Source organism: Pelophylax lessonae (genome assembly GCF_965119305.1).
Source record: "Pelophylax lessonae genome assembly, chromosome: 12".
In the NCBI taxonomy this organism is placed as follows: domain Eukaryota; kingdom Metazoa; phylum Chordata; class Amphibia; order Anura; family Ranidae; genus Pelophylax; species Pelophylax lessonae.
The window spans coordinates 94,503,711-94,529,947 of NC_138779.1; the positions used below are offsets into that span (position 1 = coordinate 94,503,711).

At 41.1% G+C, this 26,237-nt stretch overlaps 1 protein-coding gene across 2 annotated transcripts in view; it reads right to left on the bottom strand.

Annotated features, from left to right (window-relative positions):
- TTYH1 (tweety family member 1) overlaps positions 1-26,237 on the bottom strand; it is a 311,500-nt gene that overhangs the window by 93,102 nt on the left and 192,161 nt on the right. For both annotated transcript variants that reach the window (XM_082274354.1, XM_082274355.1), the window contains exon 3: positions 25,244-25,355. In XM_082274354.1, the coding sequence (XP_082130480.1) occupies positions 25,244-25,355 (112 nt within the window). The remainder of the gene's footprint in view (positions 1-25,243; positions 25,356-26,237) is intronic.

Below are 26,237 nucleotides of genomic sequence, written 5' to 3' on the forward strand. Positions count from 1 at the left end.
TGTGCGTCTGACCGGGCTGTGCGACTCGGTGTTGTGCGTCTGACCGGGCTGTGCGACTTAGTGTTGTGCGTCTGACCGGGCTGTGCGACTCAGCATTGTGCGTCTGACCGAGCTGTGCGACTCAGCGTGGTGCGTCTGACCGGGCTGTGCGACTCAGTGTTGTGCGTCTGACCGGGCTGTGCGACTTGGTGTTGTGCGTCTGACCAGGCTGTGCGACTCAGCGTTGTGCGTCTGACCGGGCTGTGCGACTCAGCGTTGTGCATCTGACTGGGCTGTGCGACTCGGTGTTGTGCATCTGACCGGGCTGTGCGACTCGGTGTTGTGCGTCTGACCGGGCTGTGCGACTTAGTGTTGTGCGTCTGACCGGGCTGTGCGACTTAGTGTTGTGCGTCTGACTGGGCTGTGCGACTTAGTGTTGTGCGTCTGACCGGGCTGTGCGACTTAGTGTTGTGCGTCTGACCGGGCTGTGCGACTTAGTGTTGTGCGTCTGACTGGGCTGTGCGACTTAGTGTTGTGCGTCTGACCGGGCTGTGCGACTGAGGGTTGTGCGTCTGACCGGGCGGTGCGACTCAGTGTTGTGCGTCTGACCTGGCTGTGAGATTGTGAGTGTTGTGCAACTGAGTGTCAAGTGAGTGGAGCGGAATACCAGAGGGTGAGAAGGTAGCGTTAGGAAGCCAGGAAATAGCCACATAGGATAGGCTTAAATTACTGAATCCCCATTAGATTAGATAGTAGGTACAATGCCCGGCGGGTGTGGAGATGCGACTCGGTGTACATCTTGTGATATGTATGCGTTCCTCGGTCATGTGATCGAAGGCGAATACAAATGTGCAAAATGTGAGCACGTTGCTTCCCTGGAAGCTCAGGTCCTGAATCTAGGGAAGCAGCTGGCAACACTGAGACGAATGTCCATGCCGGAGGAGAGCCAGGATTGTACCAATCAGGTGCAGGCAGGGGTCTGCACAGAGGTGGGCGGAGTATCGGAGGTGCAGGCATCAGAGCAGAGTAGAGGGGTGACAGTTAGGAGGGGTAGAAGGGAACAAGGCAAGGAGGCTGATCCTGGGCTGGAGCACCCCAATAGATACGCCCCGTTGTGTGATGTTGGGGAAACCAGTCAGGGACCAGCATTGCTGGAGCAGAGCGACGCCCCTAGCTGCCAGGGGAAGAACTCCTCCAGTGAGGCTGGGAGAAAGGGAAAGGAAAGACAGGTGCTGGTGGTAGGGGACTCAATTATTAGAAGGGCAGACAGTGTAATCTGTGACCAAGACCGTGTGCGCCGAACAGTCTGTTGTTTGCCGGGCGCTCGGGTTCGGCACATAGCGGATCGGGTGGACAGATTATTGGGTGGGGCTGGGGAAGACCCAGCTGTCATGGTACACGTGGGTACCAATGACATAGGCAGAGGAAGACGGAGAGTCCTAAACGATTTCAGGGACTTAGGCGCTAAGTTGAGGACTAGGACCTCCAAGGTAATATTTTCCGAAATACTACCTGTACCTCGAGCCACACCAGAGAGGCAGCGGGAGATTAGGGAAGTTAACGAGTGGCTGAGGAGCTGGTGTAGTAAGGAGGGTTTCGGGTTCTTGGAGAACTGGGCCGACTTCTCAGTCGGTCACCGGCTCTTTGGTAGGGACGGATTGCACCTAAATGGGGTGGGTGCAGCCGTACTGGGTGCGAGGATGGCCGAAAAGTTAGAGGGGCTTTTAAACTAGGGAATGGGGGGGAGGGTACAGATGTAGAATTACCCAGTGGAAAGCAAGTTTCAGAGGGCAGAAATGGGGGCATTAGCGATAGGGTGTGCGGAGCTCCTATACCCAGGGTGGGTACGGGGAAAAATCAAGAGAGCAGCCTAAAAACATCAAAAGAGGATAAATATAACCGATCAAAATTACGAGGTTTGTATACCAATGCCAGAAGCCTGGCCAACAAGATGGGAGAGCTGGAGCTGCTGATATTTGAGGAGGACTTAGATTTTGTGGGGATAACTGAGACTTGGTTTGACAGCTCTCATGACTGGATGGCGTCCATTCAGGGGTATTCCCTTTATCGCAGAGATAGAGAAAGTAAAAAAGGGGGAGGGGTATGTTTGTATATTAAGAACAGTATACAGGTAAATATGAGGGATGATATTAATAATGGAGCTATGGACGAGGCAGAATCCCTATGGGTAGAGCTTCAAAGGGAAGGCACGGCGGGGAAGGTAATATTGGGCGTATGCTATAGGCCCCCCAACCAGAGGGAGGAGGGTGAGGCGGACCTCATGTTACAGATAGGATTGGCAGCAAGGATGGGAAATGTCATTATAATGGGGGACTTTAATTATCCAGATATAGACTGGGCAGAAGGAACCGCACACTCAGCCAAGGCTCGGCAGTTCCTAAATGTTTTGCAGGACAATTTCATGGGTCAGATGGTGAATGCACCGACAAGAAGCAATGCGGTACTTGACCTACTGATTACCAACAATACAGACCTGATCACGGATATAGAAATACGGGACAACTTAGGGAACAGTGACCATAGGTCAATTGGTTTCAGTATTAATTACAGTAATAGGAAACACAAGGGTAATATAAGGACGCTGAATTTCACAAGAGCCAATTTCCCTAAACTGCGCTCGCTGCTAGAAAATATCAAATGGGATAGAACCCTGGGAACAAAGAACACGGAGGAAAAATGGGAGTGCTTCAAGAGCATACTTAACAAGGGAGTGGGCCAGTGCATTCCACAGGGAAATAAATTTAAAAGAGCAAAACTAAACCCTGGGTGGCTAAACTCCAACATTAAAATGTATATTAGAGCTAAAGAAAAGGCCTTCAAAAAATACAAGACTGAGGGGTCATTGGCAGCATTTAAGCACTACAAAGAGTGTAATAAGAAATGTAAAGATGAAATCAGGGCGGCTAAAATAGAACACGAGAGACATATAGCGGAGGAGAGCAAAAAGAACCCCAAGAAGTTCTTTAAGTATATAAACAGTAAGAAAGCCAGGCCAGAGCACATTGGCCCCATAAAAGATGATAAAGGAAAAATGGCCACTGAGGACAGAGAAAAGGCGGAAGTGTTAAATAATTTCTTTTCTTCAGTCTTCACAAAGGAATCGGGGGGCTACACGAAACCCGCTTGTAAGGCCGAACTAAATAATACACCTCAGGAAGTGCCGCCATGGCTAACAGAGGATAGACTTAGAGCTAAACTAGAGAAACTTAACATAAATAAATCCCCGGGACCGGATGGCTTGCACCCGAGGGTTCTTAATGAGCTCAGCCAGGTGATTGCCAGACCATTATTCTTGATCTTTAAGGATAGTTTACAGACGGGTATGGTGCCAGCTGATTGGAAAAAAGCCAACGTGGTACCAATATTTAAAAAGGGGCCGAGATATATCCCGGGTAACTATAGGCCGGTCAGCCTAACATCAGTAGTCTGCAAAATTTTGGAGGGGATGATAAGGGACCACATACAAGACTTTAGTAATGAAAATGGTATTATAAGTAGAAATCAGCATGGATTCATGAAAAATCGTTCGTGCCAAACCAATCTGTTAACCTTCTACGATGAAGTGAGCTGCCACCTAGATAAAGGTAAGCCTGTGGATGTGGTGTATCTGGACTTCGCAAAGGCCTTTGACACCGTTCCTCACAAACGCTTACTGTACAAACTAAGGAAGGTAGGTATGGATCATAAGGTGAGTACCTGGATAGAGACCTGGCTCCAGGGGAGAGTCCAGAGGGTGGTGATTAATGGGGAGTACTCGGATTGGGCGGGTGTGGAAAGTGGGGTCCCCCAGGGTTCTGTCCTGGGACCAATCCTGTTTAATTTATTCATAAATGATCTAGAGGAGGGGATATCTAGTACAATCTCAGTATTTGCAGATGATACTAAATTAGGCATGCCAATATCTTCTATGCAGGATGTGGAAATCTTGCAAGCAGACCTGAACAAAATAACGGGGTGGGCAACCACATGGCAGATGAGGTTTAATGTAGAAAAATGTAAAGTAATGCACTTGGGTGCCAGAAACCAGAAAGCAAGCTATTCACTAGGGGGTGAACCTCTGGGTGAGTCTAGGATGGAAAAGGACTTGGGGGTACTGGTAGACAACAGGCTTGGCAGTGGCATGCAATGCCAAGCCGCCGCAAGCAAAGCCAACAGAATACTGGGATGTATAAAAAGGGGGATTCACTCCAGAAATAAAGAGATTATTCTCCCGCTCTACAAGACTCTGGTCCGGCCACATCTGGAGTATGCTGTCCAGTTCTGGGCACCGGTCCGCAGGAAGGATGTGCTGGAACTGGAGAAAGTCCAGAGGAGGGCAACAAAAATAATTAGGGGAATGGAGGACATCGGCTATGAGGAAAGACTACAAGCACTGAACCTATTCTCTCTGGAGAAGAGACGATTGAGGGGGGATATGATATCACTGTACAAATACTGTACTGGCGACCCTAGCATAAGGAACAAACTATTCAGAGAAAGGAAATACAATAAGACACGTGGCCACTCACTAAAACTTGAGGAAAGGCGGTTTAACCTTAAAGTGCGTAAGGGGTTCTTCACTATAAGAGCGGTAAGGATGTGGAATTCTCTTCCACAAGCAGTCGTATCAGCGGGGAGCATAGATAGTTTCAAAAAACTATTAGATGTACACCTTAAAGACCACAACATACAGGGGTACACAATGTACGGTTAAAAGCAAACACACACGCATCATGGGTTGAACTGGATGGACTTGTGTCTTTTTTCAACCTCACTAACTATGTAACTATGTAACTATGTAATTCTTACAGGAGACTCATTTATCTCATGCATCTAATATCAGATTGTATTCTAAGAGCCATCCTACCTGGTATTACGCGGACTCACCCGGGAGGAAGTCCAAGGGAGTAGCCATTGGCATTTCTAGGGGCCTTGGATTTGTTCTAGAGTCGAGAAAGGTAGACCCAGAGGGAAGATACCTCTTTTTAAGAGGAAAAATAGGAGATGAAGATTTGACCCTAGTAAATATATATAGTCCTAATGAGAGACAAGTAGACTTCCTAGGTAAAGTACTGGGAAAATTAATGGAGTTTAAAAAAGGAGGAGTCATACTGGCAGGGGACCTCAATCTCTGCCTTGACCCTAAAGTAGATACCACATCAAAAACCCTATGGATAAATAAAGTACAGGCAAAGAAAATAAAGGAAAAATTATTTACAAATCAACTGGCAGATATTTGGAGAATTCTCCATCCGAAAGATAGAGATTATACATGTTACTCAAGTGTACATGGAACATACTCAAGATTGGATTATATACTAATCGAACATAGGTGGATCGAAAGGGTAAGCGAGGTAGAGATTGGGGTCAAGACTTGGTCGGACCATACCCCCATTATGGTAAAAGGATAGGATGCTTGGAAAATAAATGAGGAGATTTTTGGAGATAAAAAGTGGGAAAAAGAAATAGTGAAAGAGTTGGAATTCTATTTTCAAATAAACGATACAAAAGATGCACCAAAAGACATAGTATGGGAAGCTCATAAGGCTTATATGAGGGGCATATTTATCTCAAAGGGGACCCAAAGGAAAAAAGAAAGAATAAAAGATAAGATTAGGCTAATGACAGAAGTACATCAATTAGAGCAAAAACATAAAAATACACAAGATATATTAATAAATAATTTACTTGAGGTGAAGAGAGAAGAATTGAAAGATCTGCTAGAACAGGAAATAAAGCAGGAAATGAAAAGATGCATAAAAGAAAAATACATTGAAAGTAATAAGGTTGGGAAAAACCTAGCAAAAATCCTGAAAAAGAAGAAAGGAAAAAATTTTGTAGATAAATTTAAAAATAAAAATGGGGAAATAATTCAAACAACGACAGGAATAGCCAAAGAATTCCAAAACTACTATGCTAATCTTTATGCAGTAAAGAAAGGTGAGATACAGGGGAATGAAACAGAAAGGAGGGAGAAAATCAAAAAATACCTTGTAGACGCAGGACTGACAAAGATAGATGAGGAAAAGTTAACATTCTTAGAAAGACCAATCTCAGAACAAGAAATAGAGAGAGCCATTAAAGAAACGAGCCTAGGTAAAAGCCCAGGACCGGATGGGTTTACCATAGGATATTATAAAAAATTTAAGGACATTTTAATCCCAAGATTTAAAGAATATATAAACGGAATAGGGACTCAGTATGAGATGAGTAGAGAGGCCCTGTCAGCATCAATCACAGTTATACGGAAAGAGGGAAAAGACCCGTTATTATGTTCTAGTTTTAGACCCATCTCCCTACTTAATGTTGATACTAAATTATTCACAAAAATTTTGGCCACTAGAATGAAGAACCTAATGGGGGAGTGGATACACAATGTTTAAGTAGGATTCATCCCAGGGAGACAGGGACGGGACAATGGGATAAAAACTATACTGTTGATAGACCATATGGTAAAAAGCAGAGCTCCCAGTCTACTCCTGTCAATAGATGCGGAAAAAGCATTTGACAGGGTAGACTGGGAGTTCATGATAAACACCCTAGTGGAGTTGGGAATAAAACCTAGAATGTTGGCCTGGATCAAAACTTTGTATAATCAACCAACTGCAAAGGTAAAGGTCAATGGAACTTTGTCAGACTCGTTTAAAATGCTCAATGGAACAAGACAAGGATGTCCCTTGTCTCCGATGTTATTTGTCTTATCTTTGGAATCACTACTGGCAACTATTAGAAATAGTGTGGACATCGGGGGCATAAAGGTGGGACAAGTGGAGCATAAGGTATCTGCCTTTGCACATGATATCCTGCTTTACATAAGTAATCCGAGGATCACTTTGCCCAACATAATTAAAAAAATGAAACAATATGGAGAACTATCCAATTTAAAAATTAATCAAAAAAAATCAGAAATATTAAATATTAATATCCCTAAACAAGAAGAGGAGATGTTAAAAAAAGAATTTCAGTTCAACTGGAGAAAAGATGAGATTAAATATTTAGGGATAAAATTAACCCCAACTCCAGAAAAACTCTACAAAACAAATTTTCTAGAACTTCTGAATGAAGTAAGATCAGAATTAAATAGATTATCCCCGAGAATCTTTTCCTGGATAGGGAGAATAAATACGATAAAAATGATAATCCTGCCCAAAATTATATATAAATTCCAGATGATTCCGATTTCATTACCTCAAGTATTTTTTAAAACACTTAAAAGATTAATATCCCGCTTTATTTGGAAATACAAAAAGCCAAGGGTAAAGTACACTACACTATGTAAAGGTAAGGGACAAGGGGGACTAGCCCTACCCGACTTTAAAAATTATTATTTTGCAGCAATACTCACAAGGGTGATAGAATGGACAAAAAAAAATAATGATAGAAATTGGGTGGTAATAGAAAGCACGATGAGTGGTACACACCTAGCAAAAGTTATATGGATACCTGAGAGGTTTAGAAATTTGGACACTAACACGCATATAATCACAAGACATGCTATTAAGGTTTGGGATAATATACATAAAAAAGAAAATTGGAAACACAATTCACCACTGATCCCGTTACAGGGCACAAAATTTTTTGCACCAGGGGAAGAGAAGGAATTAGGTAAATGGATAGAAGAAGGAGAAGCACAATTAGGGGATATAGTAGAGAAGGGGAAAATTATAACCTTGGCGGAGCTGAAACAAAGGAAAGAAAACTGGAAGATAAATGAGTGGAGGTATATCCAACTAAAGCACTTCACATTGTCACTACCGCAGCCATTGAGAGATATAAACGACCTCCGCCCTTTTGAGCAATTATGTCTTAAGGATAAGATAATAAATAATATTTCGAATGTGTATAAAATACTGTTAACAATGACAAAAGAGAGAGGAATATCATTAAAAGAAAAATGGGAAAGAGACCTCGGCCCGTGTAGTAACAACAAACAGTGGGATAAGAGCCTTCAATTAGTACATAAATCTGCGATAGACACCAACACGGAGGAGATGAACTATAAATTGATCACAAGGTGGTACAACACTCCTGATAAGATGGGAAGAATTCAGGTGGAGAGTTCAAGACTTTGCTGGAGGGGATGTCAGATGGTAGGGACTATAGCCCATATATGGTGGGAGTGCCCAAAAATTAAAGTATTCTGGAGTGAAGTTATAGAATTAATAAGTAAAATTACTAAAATAGATATTCCCTTGGATCCTTGGAAATGCATGTTTCATGGAACCCATATGTCAGTGAAGCAATATAAAAAAACATTACTCCCTCACTTATTAAACTCAGCTAAGAGCTTGATTCCCTTTAATTGGCAAAAAGAAGAGGCCCCCTCCAGGAAAGATTGGCTGTTAAAAGTAGAGAAAATAAGAAAGTTGGAGCAGCTGAGGACCTGGGAGGAGGAGGAACAGGGGAATGAAGAGGAGATTTGGAATGAGTGGCAAGAGTTTAAGGACACAAGGGAATACAGAGAAATAATAGGAGTCGAATGATAAGAGACGGGGGGGGGGGGGGGGGAGGGATAAGGAAGGGAGGGGGGAAAAAAAAAAAAGGGATAAAAGGTAATATGTGTAAAATGTATATGAAAAAATTCTCCAGCGATTGGAGTGTTGTAAATAATTTTTTACCTGGAAAATTGAATAAAGAAATAAAAAAAAAAAAGGGGCCAGGGGTGGTGTATTGGGGAGGAGGGAACAAAGGAGTGTTGGGATTTAAGCATTACCATTTTCAATATTGAAATCTGTAAAGTCTGCGGTATGCTCTGCATACTGTATAACAGGGAAGTAGGTAACACAACCTGACTCCCTGGAGTAGTTTTGCAAATGAGTTTTCCCCTTAACAGCTGAAATATTTTCCTATAGTGATATATTTTGCTCATAACTGTAAAAAAAAAAAAAAAAACACTGCCAATCTATAGTGTTGGTGACAGCAAGAAACTAGTGTCAGTAGTACAGAGTACAACCTCAACATCCCCCTGCAAATAGCCAGGACTAGTGATAGCAGAGCATTTCTTTTGCCAGGGGCTCCAGATACACAATAAACTAACAGAGTTTTCTGCATGAATGGTTTACTGTTTTAATGCATAGTGACAGGAAGCCCCTTAGGAAAATGGAGGACGCAGGAGCTGTGCAGCAGAGGAGGCTACTTGCAGCATTTGTTTTAGGGGGTAAAGGCCCCGGGTTTGACAAGTTCGTGGACAAAATACAGAATGTTAATGTAACAATCAAGTGGTGGCTGAAAGCAGAATCACTGGATTAAAGAGCTATAGATAGTACACATCTGGAGGAACATATTGGGATTACCAAAAATGCTCTACAGAAGCACTAAATCTGTTGTGTATTGCAAGCATTGTGGAACTTGTTTGTGATTTACTAGGAATCCTTGGTAATCTGTCAGTTCAAAAAGGTTTATATATTTTCCTATTGATGACTTTATAATATGTGGTAAGGCTTGTATTTGTAAAGGTTTTTTTATTTTTTTTTATTTCTTCTATTTATTGTTTGTATTTCTATATCTAAATTGGGCAGTCACATGACATTACATGGTATGTTTCCTGCTCAGTAGTGATGTAGGCTCAGTGTTGAGGAGGCTGTCAGTGGTCCTCAGGGGTGCCTCCTAGTTAAGGAGGGGGGGGGTGGTCTTGCCTTGGCCGATGCTGGAAGGATTCTGCTATAACAGTGGAGGCAGTCTTCCTGCAGGCATGGGAGCAAAAGAGGACAGAGTCAGTAGTGCAACACTGTTGGGGACTAACAAAGGGGTGAGACTGCCACAGGTAGCCAGTGTGGCTTGAATACAGCGTGTGCTTAAGTCTTCAGTCCTTTTCCTGAGAGATCTTCTGAAAGTCAGCCGGGTGGGCTGCCAAAGAGTCACTCAGATGGCCTGGTGTAGAGAGGCAGTCAGGAGGGCTGGTATGAGTGTTAGCCAGGAGGGCTAGTGAAAGGGGCAGGGGCAGTGTCTGAAGAAGTGGTGCTGGAATCAGTGGCCACAGAGGAGAAGTTGCATGCTGTTTCACTTTATCGGAGCTACACTTAAAGGTGCTGCATGTTCCTGCACACTTAAAGGTGCTGCATGTTCCTGCACACTTAAAGGTGCTGCATGTTCCTGCACACTTAAAGGTGCTGCATGTTCCTGCCTGTAATGGGCTGTTGCTAAATCTGATGTGGGACCTGTCAGATCATTTCAAGAATGATTCAGTTGGAGCAAGCAGGCGTTTGTACTGCAGAAAAGATGAGAAAAGACTGTATATAGAAAGTTTTCTCTGAAGTTGTTGAAGTCAAGTGGACATCCCAGAACCTCCCATCCCTATCCAAGTTATTAACCCTCTAATAAAAAAACCAAAGCCACGGAATGTTCTCTGACTCTGCTTGTGAAGATTTGGTGTGCCTGGCTGTGCAGAAGTGGGGGATCCTTTTCATCTGCAACTCCTACAGGGTAGTCCTACACTAGTGTCAGGAGTACATCAACCTCCCCCCTGCAAATAGCCATGACTAGTGATAGCAGAACTTTTCATTTTGATTGTAGTTTTTCTTTTCCCTGAGCTTTTACGAGTCCTCATGTGGCATGTGGTTTACCCTGTGTATCCATCAAGCTTCGGTTATGCTGTTCTTGCCCATGAATGGATGTAATCCATCTACATACCAAGCGCTTATAGACCTCCTATAAACAAAGGGTCTACAGATATATGTAATTTATTTATATACAGTATAAGATATTAAGAACACTATTACTGTGAAATACTTTTAAACACTGTTTTTTTTTTTTTTTTTCTTTTTGGTGAACACTGGTAGAACCAGTGAAGTTTAGATATCACATTTTACAGAAGGATATTTAGTTTGTAGATTTGTTCACTTTTAATATTTGTGCAATTTTTTAAATGTTATACAGCCTATTAGGGCTAAAGTTTTAGCCCCGTACATGTATTTTTTGCACATTGAAGTCATGTAAAACACATGGCATATATTCTCAGAAATTGTTTTTCAATTTAATTATGTTTATTGCAGGATATTTTGATATGTTATCTGTGATTCTCATATTGGCGATTAAAACAAAGTTTATGTTGGAAGTGCTGCACTTAGTTTTATGTTATACTCCTGGCTGCTGCACCCTGTGTACTGTTCTGTACACAATGTACCACTGATCGCTGCACTGTGTATGCTGCACTGCTCTTTGCATACTTGGATCACTGCACTCTTTGATGTTTATTGCATACCCCTGACCCCATATATTGTGCTCTACTTTACATACAACTGGTCACTGTACTTTATAGGTATTACTGTTTGTTACCATCTCTCTGAAGACTTACACAGATCTACGATCTGTTCTGCCTGTTAGTAGGCTCTCACCTCTGGTGATATAGTAGATCCCCTGTCCACAAGGACAGAAAATGATTGATCTCTTTCTGATGGGATAGAGACAGCAACACATCGTTTTAAAATACAGTGAGAATGTGTTAGAATATTTTTTGAGGTTTCTGTCCTAGTAACACCTATTGTATACCCTCTGTTTTTTGTGCTAGGATCAATAGGACAGGAAATGGCCTGTTCTTTACAGGATTTGAATTTATTCAATGTTGTCCTTTGAATCACGTTTATTTTTTAAAATATGTTTGCATTGGTATATGTCCCTCATGCCAGTGTCCATACCCTTCTTTAAACAATAGCTTGCCCATTAGGCCTTGAAAATGATTTTGCCTCTCATAGTCTTCAGAAGTGGTGCGGCAATTCGCAGACTTCCCTTTAGGTTCACCGAACCTGGTTTAAACCAAACCAACACTCATCCCCTTTCCCCACATCTTCAGGCATGAAAAAGTGAACTTTACTGAACCTGATACATTTATGTTTTGACTCTATAGTCTAAGGCTCCTTTCACACGGCCGCTCCGTGTGAAAGGTCCGCTGCGGGACTTTTTTTTTTTTTTTTTTCCACGGAGCGGATGACATTTCTGTCATCCGCTCCGTGTGCCCGCATATCATCCCATCCGTTTGCGGATGATATGCGGACATAATGTATGTCTATGGCACTGCGGATGTCAGCGGATGACACCGCTGACATCCGATTTTCCTTCCTTTCCGTTTTTTACACGGAAGGAAAAATAGGGTTCTGTTCCGTTCGTAAAAACGGAACAGAACTGACAGGAGGAAAATCGGGTGTCAGCGGATGGTATTCCGCTGACACCCGCAGTGCCATTCACTTACATTATGTCCGCAAATCATCCGCAAACGGATTGGATGATTTGCGGACACACGGAGCGGCCGTGTGAAAGGACCCTTAAACTTAACAAAACTTGATGTTTAGAAAAAAAAAATGTTCAGCTTTCAATAGTTTACATATATTCATATTTTTTTCAATCAAGCTTTTCCTAAACTCAAACTTCTTCACAAGTAGTGTGAAGTAGGTTTGCTTGTTGCTGTTCATGATTACTTTCCAACTACCTCAGTTAAGACCTTAACAAGAGTAGCAATTAATTAAAAAGAGTGTAAATCACTTGCAGGAACAGAGCTACCTTTGGATCTTTGATGTGAAAGAATTAAGGGATCAAAATAAATCCTGCTTTGAAGTAATTCCTGGCCCTTAAGTATGAAAGTTCTGCCAAAGTTTGGCTGGGATTATTTAAACTGCAGTCTAAAGAGGCCCTTACCCAATACAGAAGAAGGTAAGACCACCTAAGATACTGTATCTCTCAAAAGTGAGTACACCCCTCACATTTTTGTAAATATTTTATTATATCTTTTCATGTGACAACAATGAAGGAATGACACTTTGCTACAATGTAAAGTAGTTAGTGTACAGCTTGTTTACCAGTGTAAATTTGCTGTCCCTCAAAATAAATCAACGCACAGCCATTAATGTCTAAACCGCTGGCAACAAAAGTGAGTACACCCCTAAGTGACAAATTGGGCCCAATTAGCCATTTTCCCTCCCCGGTGTCATGTGACTTGTTAGTGTTACAAGATCTCAGGTGTGAATGGGGAGCAGGTGTGTTAAATTTGGTGTTATCGCTCTCACTCTCTCATACTGGTCACTGGAAGTTCAACATGGCACCTCATTGCAAAGAACTCTCTGAGGATATGAAAAAAAGAATTGTTGCTCTACATATAGATGGCCTAGGTTATAAGAAGATTGCCAAGACCCTGAACTGAGCTGCAGCACGGGGCCAAGACCATACAGCGGTTTAACAGGACAGATACCACTCAGAACAGGCCTCGCCATGGTCAACCAAAGGAGTTGAGTGCACATGCTGAGTGTCATATACAGAGGTTGTCTGTGGGAAACAGACGTATGAGTGCTGCCAGCTTTGCTGCAGAGGTTGAAAGGGTGGGGGTTTAGCCTGTCAGTGCTCAGAACATACGCCGCACACTGCATCAAATTGGTCATCATGGCCATCATACCTCTTCTAAAGATGATGCACAAGAAAGCCCGCAAACAGTTTGACTAAATACTAAGACTAAGGACATGGATTACTGGAACCATGTTCTGTGATCTGATGAGACCAAGATAAACTTATTTGGTTCAGATGGTGTCAAGCGTGTGTGGCTACAACCAGGTAAGGAGTACAAATGCAAGTGTGTCTTGCCTACAGTCAGGTATGGTGGTGGGAGTGTCATGGTCTGGGGCTGCATGAGTGCTGCCAGCACTGGGGAGCTACAGTTCATTAAGGGAACCATGAATGCCAACATGTACTGTGAAGCAGAGCATGATCCCTTCCCTTCGGGAGACTGGGCCACAGGGCAGTATTCCAACATGATAACGAACCAAACACACCTCCAAGGCGACCACTGCCTTGCTAAAGAAGCTGAGGGTAAAGGTGATGGACTGGCCAAGCATCTATTGCTTGAGCATCTGTGGGGCATCCTCAAATGGAAGGTAGAGGAGCCCAAGGTCTCTAACATCCACCAGCTCCGTGATGTCATCATGGAGGAGTGGAAGAGGATTCCAGTGGCAACCTGTAAAGCTCTGGTGAACTCCATGTCCAAGAGGGTTAAGGCAGTGCTGGAAAATAATGGTAGCCACACAAAATATTAACACTTTGGGCCCAATTTGGACATTTTAAATTAGGGGTGTACTCACTTTTGTTGCCAGCGGTTTAGACATTAATGTCTGTGTGTTGAGTTATTTTGAGGGGACAGCAAATTTACACTGTTATAAAAGCTTTACACTCACTACTTTACATTGTAACAAAGTGTAATTTCTTCAGTGTTGTCACATGAAAAGATATAATAAAATATTTACAAAAATGTGAGGGGTGTACTCACTTTTGTGAGATACTGTATTTATTTTACCCTACAAGCCAAAATGTGTATCCATCAGTAGTTATTGATCTTCCAAAAGTTAATAAGAGGCAATGGTTTGTCTTTTTCAGAATTAGAAAAGATTAATAGCTACTTAGCATTTTCCTTTTCCAACAGAGCAGCTGCTGGAGCGTAAAATATAATATTTACCCAGTCATCTCAATACAAGCTTGGAAAAATCGCTGGCTTTACAGCTATTTCTGTTCCAGCTAGTGGAGTCTGCTCCATGCCATGAATTTGTGATTTAGCTGTAACACAATGGCAGGTACCCAGCTGCCACTTGTTTGCCCAGAAGGCCATTGATGCTCTTCACCAGCATTTGGAAGATAATGTCTTTGTGACACTGGGTCACACAGTTAAACATGACCACAGAGGATGTTCTATATCCTTCATTGCCCACCGCATAAATTTGCTGTCAGAAGGATGCAAAATGGGGCACTCCATTGGAGCTGGTGATGCTGCCCTGTGTCAAGCAACTTGGTGATGGTAACAGCTCAGTCAGCCACCTCTACCTCCTCCTCCTTAATGGTTAGGGATACATTCCACCCCTCCAAAACACTAGGAGTTGTATGTGGGTGGGGGTGAAATGGTTGAGGACAACATTGTCCTTAGCGACATTGAGAACAGTTTTTTCTGCCTCTGGAAATTAGTGGCAGATGAGCTGATTCCAGCTGCAGTGTCTGCAAAAGGACCATCAAAGAAATGGGCCATTACTGGTTGGCATTTCTTCTAAATCCACATTACTAGGGGAAAATGCCAGAGCTCATCCTGCCATCACAGCGGGAGCTAAAAATGTGCCATCTGCAAAAAGTTCTGCCTTCTAATGCCTTTTCTAGAGAGTCAAGAATCCTGTTTCATAGCCAATGTCCCTCGTATACTGCTGGATGTAAAAGGAGGAGCAGTGGTAATGGTGGTGGCTGTCTAAGTGAGGCTTAGATTTCACTTAATGAGGCTGGCAACAGTCACAGGCAGATCAATGATTATATAGGGTCAAGGGTGGATGTGGACATCCTTTCAATGGACGACCCACTTGACTACTGCTTGCCCAGTGTGCAATTGAGCTTCTGGGTTGCCCTGTGGTCAGTCTGCTTTCAGGACAACCATTTAGTGCCGCTATTAGTTTTGTGGCAGAAAAAGGCCTCCACTTCTCCCTAGACACAGTTGATTGACTCACCTTTTTTAAAAATGAACCAATCCTGGATCAGCAATAAGTACCTAGCCCCAAAAAAACATTACTGTATCATTCAGCATTACCATTTGTTACCATAGCTGTTGGTCTGCCCCCATTACCAACTACTGCCACCATTACCATCTATTGCCAGGACCAGGATCTAATGACTGCAGATAAAATCAAGGGGGAAATCCTGCGCTAAATAACAAATAGAGATGACAAACTGATCGTATATAATGACATGAACAGGCTAGCAGCTAGAACACTGGACTTATAGAAATCCCACTCAAATATATATCAAAATAGTGCAGCGCTAGGAACATTGAAATAAATCATACATAAAAAGGCTAAAAACTGTAGTATGGTTAATCACTCAACCAAACCCAAGTGTACATAGAAACATGAGTCCATTATATTAAAAAAGACAATCAACTTGCAAGGATGGTAGAGAGTCCAATGCAGAGTAGAAATCCCAAGGTGCGGAGAGCAGAGTTGGAAAGACACCCAAATGTGTAAATAAGGTGGCTGCTTACCGCAACTAGTGGGCCTCCAAATTAATGGATAAGCCACTTAGGCGTGAAGTGTTAGCCCTAATGGGATGGACTTTCTCCTCCACTTCAGTGGACCAGGATCAATTCCGTGTGTTCCTATACCCCGCTCAGTCACAAGGCAGATATGACTCCAATATGTATGGCAGTATGCAAGGAATGAAGGAAATCATAGCGTAATCCCGTAATACAATTAAATTGGTTTTATTAAAGTTCTACTTACATTATGGCAGACATGTATGTGCAGACAATATACAATAGCGGCGTCCCGCTAGGATAAAACACGAGCCGGCGTCTTGGGGGCGTGACAGGCGCGATGTCCGGAACCTCCCGACCGGTTTCGTCAGAGTGACGTCGTCAGGGGCGTGGTTACCGGACATCGCGGTCACGCCTGGTAAATACCCCATATGCTCATCACTTCCGGATAATCCTCCAATTAAAGAAGAAGAAGGGCGGAAGTGACGCATCCGCTGTTTGGCCGTTGAGGGCGGAAATGATTAATATGTGAAAACGATCTAGATGTTCACAAGGGACAGGGTTGGAACACTCTGTCCTCTTTCGTTCTAACATTAATATAATAGAATATTAAATGAGCCACTATGTTAATTATACAAACAGCGGCCCAAAAACAAAAACAAGCAGTATAGAAAAAACGGCAATATAGAGAGAATAGCCACCAATTGTGCATAGCGCCATCTTGTGGCCAAAAATTATATTGCGGCCAAAAAAAGATCCCTAATTGAGATAAAAAAGAGGAACGAAGGCCAAAAAGTGGATTGCAACACCTTTCCCTTTAACAGATGACCTCTTACTCATAGCCTTACATGTATCATAATACTCATAACAATAAAAAGTGAAAAAGGCCATTAATTAAAAATACATTTAACAGATAGTGATATATGGCTAAAAATACATATAAAACCAGAAAATATCAAAATAAAGCTTGAAAAATAGTGCAATTCCTAGAACTGCAAAAATTAAGATAAATGGGACTTGATGACATATCTATCCATTTCCCGCATCAACCTCATTAGCTGTTATTGATGAAACAGTTAATGTCCCATTCGACGTTAAGGCCAAAGGGGACATAGGATTTTAAAATGTAAATCCATCGTGTTTCAGCACGGGATAATTCCCTTTTGGCATTAGCTCCTCGCCAATTTGGAGCAAATTGATCAAATGCCACAAACAGCGTGTTGCGGGGGTCTTTATGTCGACAGGAGTCGAAATGTTTCGACACACTGTGGCCAGGAAAACCTTTGCGGATATTGGCCACATGTTCTCCCATGCGTATTTGCATGGTCCGCAGAGTTCGTCCAATGTACTGCTTCCCACATTTACATTGGAGTAGATAAACTACATTTTGTGTTGAACAAGTGATGAAGGAATTAATCGGGTATTCTCTCCCAGTGACCTGAGACCTAATTTTCTCTATCCTCCTACCCTTGAACACATTTAGAGCACAGATATTGCATCTCTTGCAGGGATAGAACCCTTTAAGTTCTGGGAAAAACCTGGGTTTCTGTGGTTTCTCGATAACATTATGGGCCACCTGGTGTCTTAGCGATGGGGCACCTCTAAAAATAACATTAGGCCGGTCTGGGAGGACTGGACCCAGTACTCTGTCATTTTTAATGACGGACCAATGTTTTTGCATAATTTTTTTGACCTCATAATGTTGGGTACTGAACGAGGTGACAAAACAGTTTTTAAACGGTTGATTGTCATTGGTTCTTGTGCGAGGGGCTAATAGATTCGACCTATCCATATCAGCCACCTCCCTGATGGTCTTATCTAAGGAGTCATTAAGGACGTCACATGGAAGGAAGGTATGATCGTGGCCACGGCTGACGTCATGTCCCTGTACACGATCATCCCACATCAATTGGGATATGAGGCGGTACAATATTATCTGAATACCCTCAGTGGGTTAGATAAAGAGCAGATTGAGTTCATCTTGGAGATTTTGAGTTTTGCAATGACACACAATTTTTTTTGGTTTAATGACACCTATTTTTTACAGTGCCGCGGTGTGGCTATGGGGGCAAAATTTGCCCCCAGCCTGGCCAATTTATTTATGGCCAGGTGGGAGGAGGATGTCGTCTATAAGGACCGACCACCCCAGCTGGTGCTGTGGAGGAGGTACATAGACGACATCCTCCTCCTATGGGATGGTGATCAGTGTTCCCTTGATCTATTCATGTCTACACTAAATGAGAACGACAGAGGTATAAAACTGGATTGTACCAGTAGCACTACCAATATCAGTTTCTTGGACTTGAGTTTGTCTGTGGAAGAGGACAGGTTGGTTACTTCCACCTTCTTTAAACAGACCGACCGAAACAGCTTTATCCCAGTGGATAGCTGTCACCATAAATCGTGGTTACAAGCCGTCCCCAAAGGACAATTTATGAGGCTACGGCGTAATTGTACCCACCTTGACAGCTTCCTTTCACAAGCCTCACAGCTCAAAAGCAAGTTTTTGGATAGGGGATATCATGCCGACTCCTTAGATAAGACCATCAGGGAGGTGGCTGATATGGATAGGTCGAATCTATTAGCCCCTCGCACAAGAACCAATGACAATCAACCGTTTAAAAACTGTTTTGTCACCTCGTTCAGTACCCAACATTATGAGGTCAAAAAAATTATGCAAAAACATTGGTCCGTCATTAAAAATGACAGAGTACTGGGTCCAGTCCTCCCAGACCGGCCTAATGTTATTTTTAGAGGTGCCCCATCGCTAAGACACCAGGTGGCCCATAATGTTATCGAGAAACCACAGAAACCCAGGTTTTTCCCAGAACTTAAAGGGTTCTATCCCTGCAAGAGATGCAATATCTGTGCTCTAAATGTGTTCAAGGGTAGGAGGATAGAGAAAATTAGGTCTCAGGTCACTGGGAGAGAATACCCGATTAATTCCTTCATCACTTGTTCAACACAAAATGTAGTTTATCTACTCCAATGTAAATGTGGGAAGCAGTACATTGGACGAACTCTGCGGACCATGCAAATACGCATGGGAGAACATGTGGCCAATATCCGCAAAGGTTTTCCTGGCCACAGTGTGTCGAAACATTTCGACTCCTGTCGACATAAAGACCCCCGCAACACGCTGTTTGTGGCATTTGATCAATTTGCTCCAAATTGGCGAGGAGCTAATGCCAAAAGGGAATTATCCCGTGCTGAAACACGATGGATTTACATTTTAAAATCCTATGTCCCCTTTGGCCTTAACGTCGAATGGGACATTAACTGTTTCATCAATAACAGCTAATGAGGTTGATGCGGGAAATGGATAGATATGTCATCAAGTCCCATTTATCTTAATTTTTGCAGTTCTAGGAATTGCACTATTTTTCAAGCTTTATTTTGATATTTTCTGGTTTTATATGTATTTTTAGCCATATATCACTATCTGTTAAATGTATTTTTAATTAATGGCCTTTTTCACTTTTTATTGTTATGAGTATTATGATACATGTAAGGCTATGAGTAAGAGGTCATCTGTTAAAGGGAAAGGTGTTGCAATCCACTTTTTGGCCTTCGTTCCTCTTTTTTATCTCAATTAGGGATCTTTTTTTGGCCGCAATATAATTTTTGGCCACAAGATGGCGCTATGCACAATTGGTGGCTATTCTCTCTATATTGCCGTTTTTTCTATACTGCTTGTTTTTGTTTTTGGGCCGCTGTTTGTATAATTAACATAGTGGCTCATTTAATATTCTATTATATTAATGTTAGAACGAAAGAGGACAGAGTGTTCCAACCCTGTCCCTTGTGAACATCTAGATCGTTTTCACATATTAATCATTTCCGCCCTCAACGGCCAAACAGCGGATGCGTCACTTCCGCCCTTCTTCTTCTTTAATTGGAGGATTATCCGGAAGTGATGAGCATATGGGGTATTTACCAGGCGTGACCGCGATGTCCGGTAACCACGCCCCTGACGACGTCACTCTGACGAAACCGGTCGGGAGGTTCCGGACATCGCGCCTGTCACGCCCCCAAGACGCCGGCTCGTGTTTTATCCTAGCGGGACGCCGCTATTGTATATTGTCTGCACATACATGTCTGCCATAATGTAAGTAGAACTTTAATAAAACCAATTTAATTGTATTACGGGATTACGCTATGATTTCCTTCATTCCTTGCATACTGCCATACATATTGGAGTCATATCTGCCTTGTGACTGAGCGGGGTATAGGAACACACGGAATTGATCCTGGTCCACTGAAGTGGAGGAGAAAGTCCATCCCATTAGGGCTAACACTTCACGCCTAAGTGGCTTATCCATTAATTTGGAGGCCCACTAGTTGCGGTAAGCAGCCACCTTATTTACACATTTGGGTGTCTTTCCAACTCTGCTCTCCGCACCTTGGGATTTCTACTCTGCATTGGACTCTCTACCATCCTTGCAAGTTGATTGTCTTTTTTAATATAATGGACTCATGTTTCTATGTACACTTGGGTTTGGTTGAGTGATTAACCATACTACAGTTTTTAGCCTTTTTATGTATGATTTATTTCAATGTTCCTAGCGCTGCACTATTTTGATATATATCTAATGACTGCAGACCAGGCATTATTACCATTTCCTACCCCTGCTGCCAGCCTGCCAGAATTACCATCTTGTGCTGCCTTTACAGCTCTAACACAGTTCATCTGAACTGTCAGAATGCCACACCTAAGGTTTTCAAAGTTGCTCCGCAGCTACCATGTTTGGGAATTTTTCTCCTGCTGAGTCATTCCTGTGTTGCACCTCAATGTTTGTGGTGTATTAAGCTGCTCTGGCACTATCCAGGTGCCACACATAATGCTTATGCAATCTCTTTTCAGTTATAAAATGTATAGTGTTTACTGTAGGCTCTTTGTCTTTCATTTTTTATTTAATTCTAGTGCTCTGTTAGTCCAGAATATTTGCAGCTATTATCTTTTGGAAAAAAAGTTGTCTAAAAGTGATTTCGTTTTTTTATTAAAGCCTTGCTTATCTCTCCATGATAAATTGTTGGCTGGTAAAAGTGTTTTCATAGTGTGCAAAGAGTCTGTAAAATATTTTGAGGACCTTTTTTTGGTGAAATAATGCATTTCGATGTTGATGTTTTAATTATAAGCTATCTGGGAAAAATGCGGAAGATTTCTTTTTTTAGATTAATATGTAGGAAATCAATACAATATTTTGCTGCCTTTTTTCCTGGCAAAATAAACAAAGATGATTTTTTGGTTAAAAGCTGACTTAGGTCTCTTCAGTTTAATTGCAGCCTAACATACTGTCTATAGAGTTATTTAATTTTTATTATAATCCTGATTTATTTTCTGTGTGAAATCTACTGTATACGCTTAAATGTGAATTTTTGACTCACAAAAAATGATTAGGTCTTTTATTTTTAAAATTTAGTCTAAGGAAGATTTTTGCAATATTCTAAATGCAGTATGTATAATATTTCTTCTTTTAAAGAGTAAAAAATAAACACTTTATTATGCACTTTTTCTTCAAAAGCTGCATAAGATAACTGTCTTAACAAATTAGGCTTCCTGAGGACTTAATACAATTATTGGTTTGCAGTATGTTCCATATTCCTTTTTTTTAAATGTTAAAAATCTAAACCTTACATTTTTTGCAACTGCCAAGGCAAAATAGTGATGCGGTTTAGCCAGTGAGGTCTAAAATAAATTGTGGAATTATTGTGCATGTTGTGTGGGTCATCACTTTTCTATTGGAATCTGAAAAATACAAATGTTATCTTTTTCAACCCTTACACGATAAATGTGGATGTGGTTTAGCCAATGATGTTTGAAATAAATTGTAGAAATATTACATGTGCCGTGGGCAGCATATTAATCCTAATATAATTTAAAAAAGTTAATTAACTTTGTTGCTCCAATGCTAAACTTTGATGTTGTTTTGACAACAGGGTCCAGTAGAAATGTTATAAATAATATCTTTAGATATCTTTAGACTTAGATATAATTAATATCTAAGCAGTGTAAACAATATTACAGTGCTGACTGTACAAAATCATGTCTCTGACATACCACACATCTCTAGCTCTTCAAATGCAGCCTACTAAAAAGGTTCACATGATGTGCAGCATGGCTGTTGTTTTTTTTTTTTTTTTCTGACATCTACTGCCATTTTTATTTCAGGATAAAAAGTGCCTCATGTTCTATTTGGCCTACTAAAACCACTTAAATAATGTGTAGAGTGTCTGTGTAATATTTCTGGCTCCTGTTTCTGATAAAATCCACTGTAATTTTTATTTCTGGATAAAAAAGGTATTGTCTCTACCCCTTCAAGTTCAGCCTACAAAAAAGGCTTACAGGATATGCAGAGTGTCTCTGGAATCTTACTGGAGATAGAGGAGGAAGATTATATACAAAGGAAGTCTGGGTGCAAAGTAACATCTCTTAATAAAGGTGCACTATACTCATACATCAGATGAGAAGAATATATCTATGCAATGTTTTATCTGATGATATGGCTACTCTTAGAAGTGTTCCCCTTTTCCTTTTTCTTCTGAAATATTTTTGACTCTTGTCTCTTGCTTAAATCAATGTAATGTAATTACAATATAATGTAATCGCACCAACTGTTGTCACCCTCTCATCAAGCTGCTTGGTGATGGTCTTGTAGCCCATTCCAGCCTTGTGTAGGTCTACAATCTTGTCCCTTTCATCCTTGAGCAGCTCTTTGGTCTTGGCCATGGTGGAGAGATTGGAATCTGATTGATTACATTGTGGACAGGTGTCTTTTATACAGGTAACAAGCTGAGATTAGGAGCATTCACTTTAGAAGAGTGCTCCTAATCTCAGCTCGTTACCTGTATAGAAGACACCTGGGAGCCAGAAATCTTGCCGATTGATCAAATACTCATTTCACTCATTAAAATTCAAATCAATTAATAACCTTTTTGAAATGCGTTTTTCTGGATTTTTTTGTTGTTATCCTGTCTCTCACTGGTAAAATAAACCTACCATTAAAGTATAGACTGATCATTTCTTTGTCAGTGGGCAAACATACAAAATCAGCAGGGAATCAAATACTTTTTTCCCTCACTGTAATTGTTATTTTCGGTTTTAACCCTTGCATGCCATACATACTTAAATAACTGTACAGCCACTGTGCTAAATGTCTGACTATTGTCTTTGGAGTATTGCTCTGCAATTTTATTATTTCTTCATAACAATTGCCTGATCTCTGGAATGTGGGGTTTAGAAAATTAATTAACAAAACTAAATGAAATGAAACAAAACAAAACTAAACAAATTCCGAAATGAATCAACGAAACTAAATTAGTAACATAACAAATCTCTCTGAAGCAAAACAAATTTTTCCATTCTGCACGTCTAATTTGTAAGTATATTATTATTAAAGCACTTATGATTTTACATACTGTAAATATTACACTGTGCACCTTTCTTTTTTATGCATATTAACTTGGGGGCAAATAATAAATGGATGGATGATCTTACGAGTGGGAAGTGGCTGGAGAAGACTTTTTGGAGATCAGGCTTTAAAGGGATAAAATATGAATATGATTTGGTGGCTGATGTTATACATATATTTATAGTAAGGCTTTTTGGAGAGCACGCATGATTCAGTCACTTGCGCAGGAAGTATGTAGTGGTTTTCGATCTTCATGGACAATGGTGGCTGGCATTTCTAAAGGAATGGTATAAGGGGATTATTGTGTAAGTGTGATTTGTGCAAGAAATGGTGAATGGAGTGAAGACATATTACACAATTATCTTCTATTTTTTTTTTTTTGGTGTATTTTGTTTACATTTATGATGACAGAAGAAAAAAAGTGGATCATTTCAAGAGATTTATAAAACTTGACCAAATGGAATCTGTATGGAAATTTGATTTTTGGCCTTCACTAGTCTAGTGGGGCACAACTTTCTGGTAAGCATTTTACCTACCCGCACATAACTGATGAACTTATGTATTGACGAGATTATTTACTTCTAAAGCAATCTAGACCTGCATATATTTAGTGGGCCATAATGTTTCAGAGAGTGTCTTGTTACTCTGTGATTGTAATCCATTGGTTTGTGAGTAGTACCTAAGTCTATATTATATATTTATGGGATATGACATACTTCACTATGGCATGTGTCTCTTATTTCTTGTAATACGGTGGAGTTGAGTCTAATGGAGTGGGGTAAAAACCATCTATTTGTAGATATTGGATGTGTATCTATTAAACATACTACAGACCGGAACCATATCAGAAAGAGCCTTGTATGACTCACTTAGTGATACGGAGTCAAAATATTCTGGTAAGCCTCCCACATTCATATGAACGACATTAAGAGTAGAGATCACATAAGAGGACACTTATTTTGTGATTGTAGGACTTTTTGGAGAATTTTTTGGGGGATTTGACTGGTATTGTTGAACATTTCAATCAGCATTAACTATTTTTAATCTTGATGCTACTAGTATTAGTAAACAGATAGGAATGTATATTGTAGTTACTTGTTTTAACCTTTTTTGTTTACATTTCCTCAGTTGCTTCTTGGGTTCTGTCCTAGGCCAAAATGATGTCATACATTCCAGGAGTCTTTATGGGCAATTTTTGTTTCTTCATCTGTAAGGGGAAGAGGGGCTTTCTTGGGTACCCACATACTACTGGCTGTATGCTGAGGTGAGGGCAGATGGATTTTCAAATTGCTACATAACTCATCTGCGATTATTTTCACTATCCATCAGTGCCCAGTTACTCATACCATTTGTTTGTCAATCCTTTGCCTATTTTCCTAGAAATGTAAAGAATTTATTTTTAAAATTTGTTCACAATATGCAGATGTTACAAGGAGCTTGCTAACGATTTCCAGGGATCAAACCCAAGAAATATAAAAAAAATAAAAATTGCATTGGTCCATAGGTGGGTGTACAGGTGTAAGAGCTAAAGTAGTTAAAAGATGCGAAGAGATCAGGCATATCCACAGCAGGTCAGTGCTACTTTTCCAAGAGAAATTTTTTAAACACTATTAGGCAAATGCTCTGTCAAATACTAACTTCATACACACCAGCTAATATACTGTATAACTGAAGGTATGGAAAGAGTGTAATAACTGTGTTATTTAGAAATTAAGTAGGGTTCATGTTTTAACCTGTATTAGGAAATGTATGCTAGCCATAACCCATCATGCTGTTGTGGTAATCATATATCTCTGTATATTTGAAGGGCATGGAACCAGTAAAGCCAATAAAAACAATATCAACAAAACAATATTTGGAGATCATTGAGAGAACTCACCAGCAAGGCAATGGAGGTCAGTGTGTGGTTGGCATTCATAAGGGAGTAGGTCACTTGATATACACCGTCATTTGTTTCACTATTTCCATAGAAACCAATGCCAATACCAGCACTAAAAGAGAAAACATGAGAAAATATAAAAGTGTTGCTTCGCTAAATCCCAAGATAACGTTAACAGAGAATTAATTTACACTGCTTAACAGTCCCAATTAACTGGCATCTTAAAAAGAATTTTTAAGTGGCTCTGCTTGGCATCTCAGATGAGCTGGTATCTAGGTCTGCCAGGCCCAAAACTCTTTTCACAGCAAGAAGCAAGTTTTTCTTTTGATATGTAAATCATTTGTACCAACACCTATGTTAAACACATTTGTCCGCTATGTTAAAGAGAACGTTGCAAAATAATCTAAATATAATATCAGTCTATGTAAATAATATCATATTTTAAATTCAATATAATTACATACATTAGTTCCTAGTGTCAATATATCTTTTGCATTTCTGGCGTAATTTACATCCTGGTGCTGTCATATTCCAATATCTTTGGAGTTTGCTTGTACCCTTTTATATGTTATGCCCATTGCGTCTAAAGGCTTCTTTTTGGGCAGCCAAGGGCTGGGGAGGAGTAAGACGGTTAACCCAGGGCAGGACAAAAGGAGGGCAGGAGGGGAAGTTGACCTGGATGCAGTGGTTTATTGTTGAGAAGGGGGGGGGGGGTTGTTGCTGCAGTGAGTCTACTGAATGCTGAAAAAGGCCTGGAGTGGAGGAGAGAGCTGGGAGGAGATGTGGGCTGTGCTCTTTCTTGCTTCTCCTCTAGCTTTTCCTCTAGTTCCTCCCAACTGTCGGTGCAGTGCTCCTGTATTCCTGTAAACATAGCTGTCGGCTTAATAATGCAGGAGTGCTGTCAGATCGTTTGCTTTCCCACTTCCTACCTGCATCTTTATCCTGTTATTTTACACGCCTGGCCACCTCCTCCCCAGACTGTTTTTGGTACGGA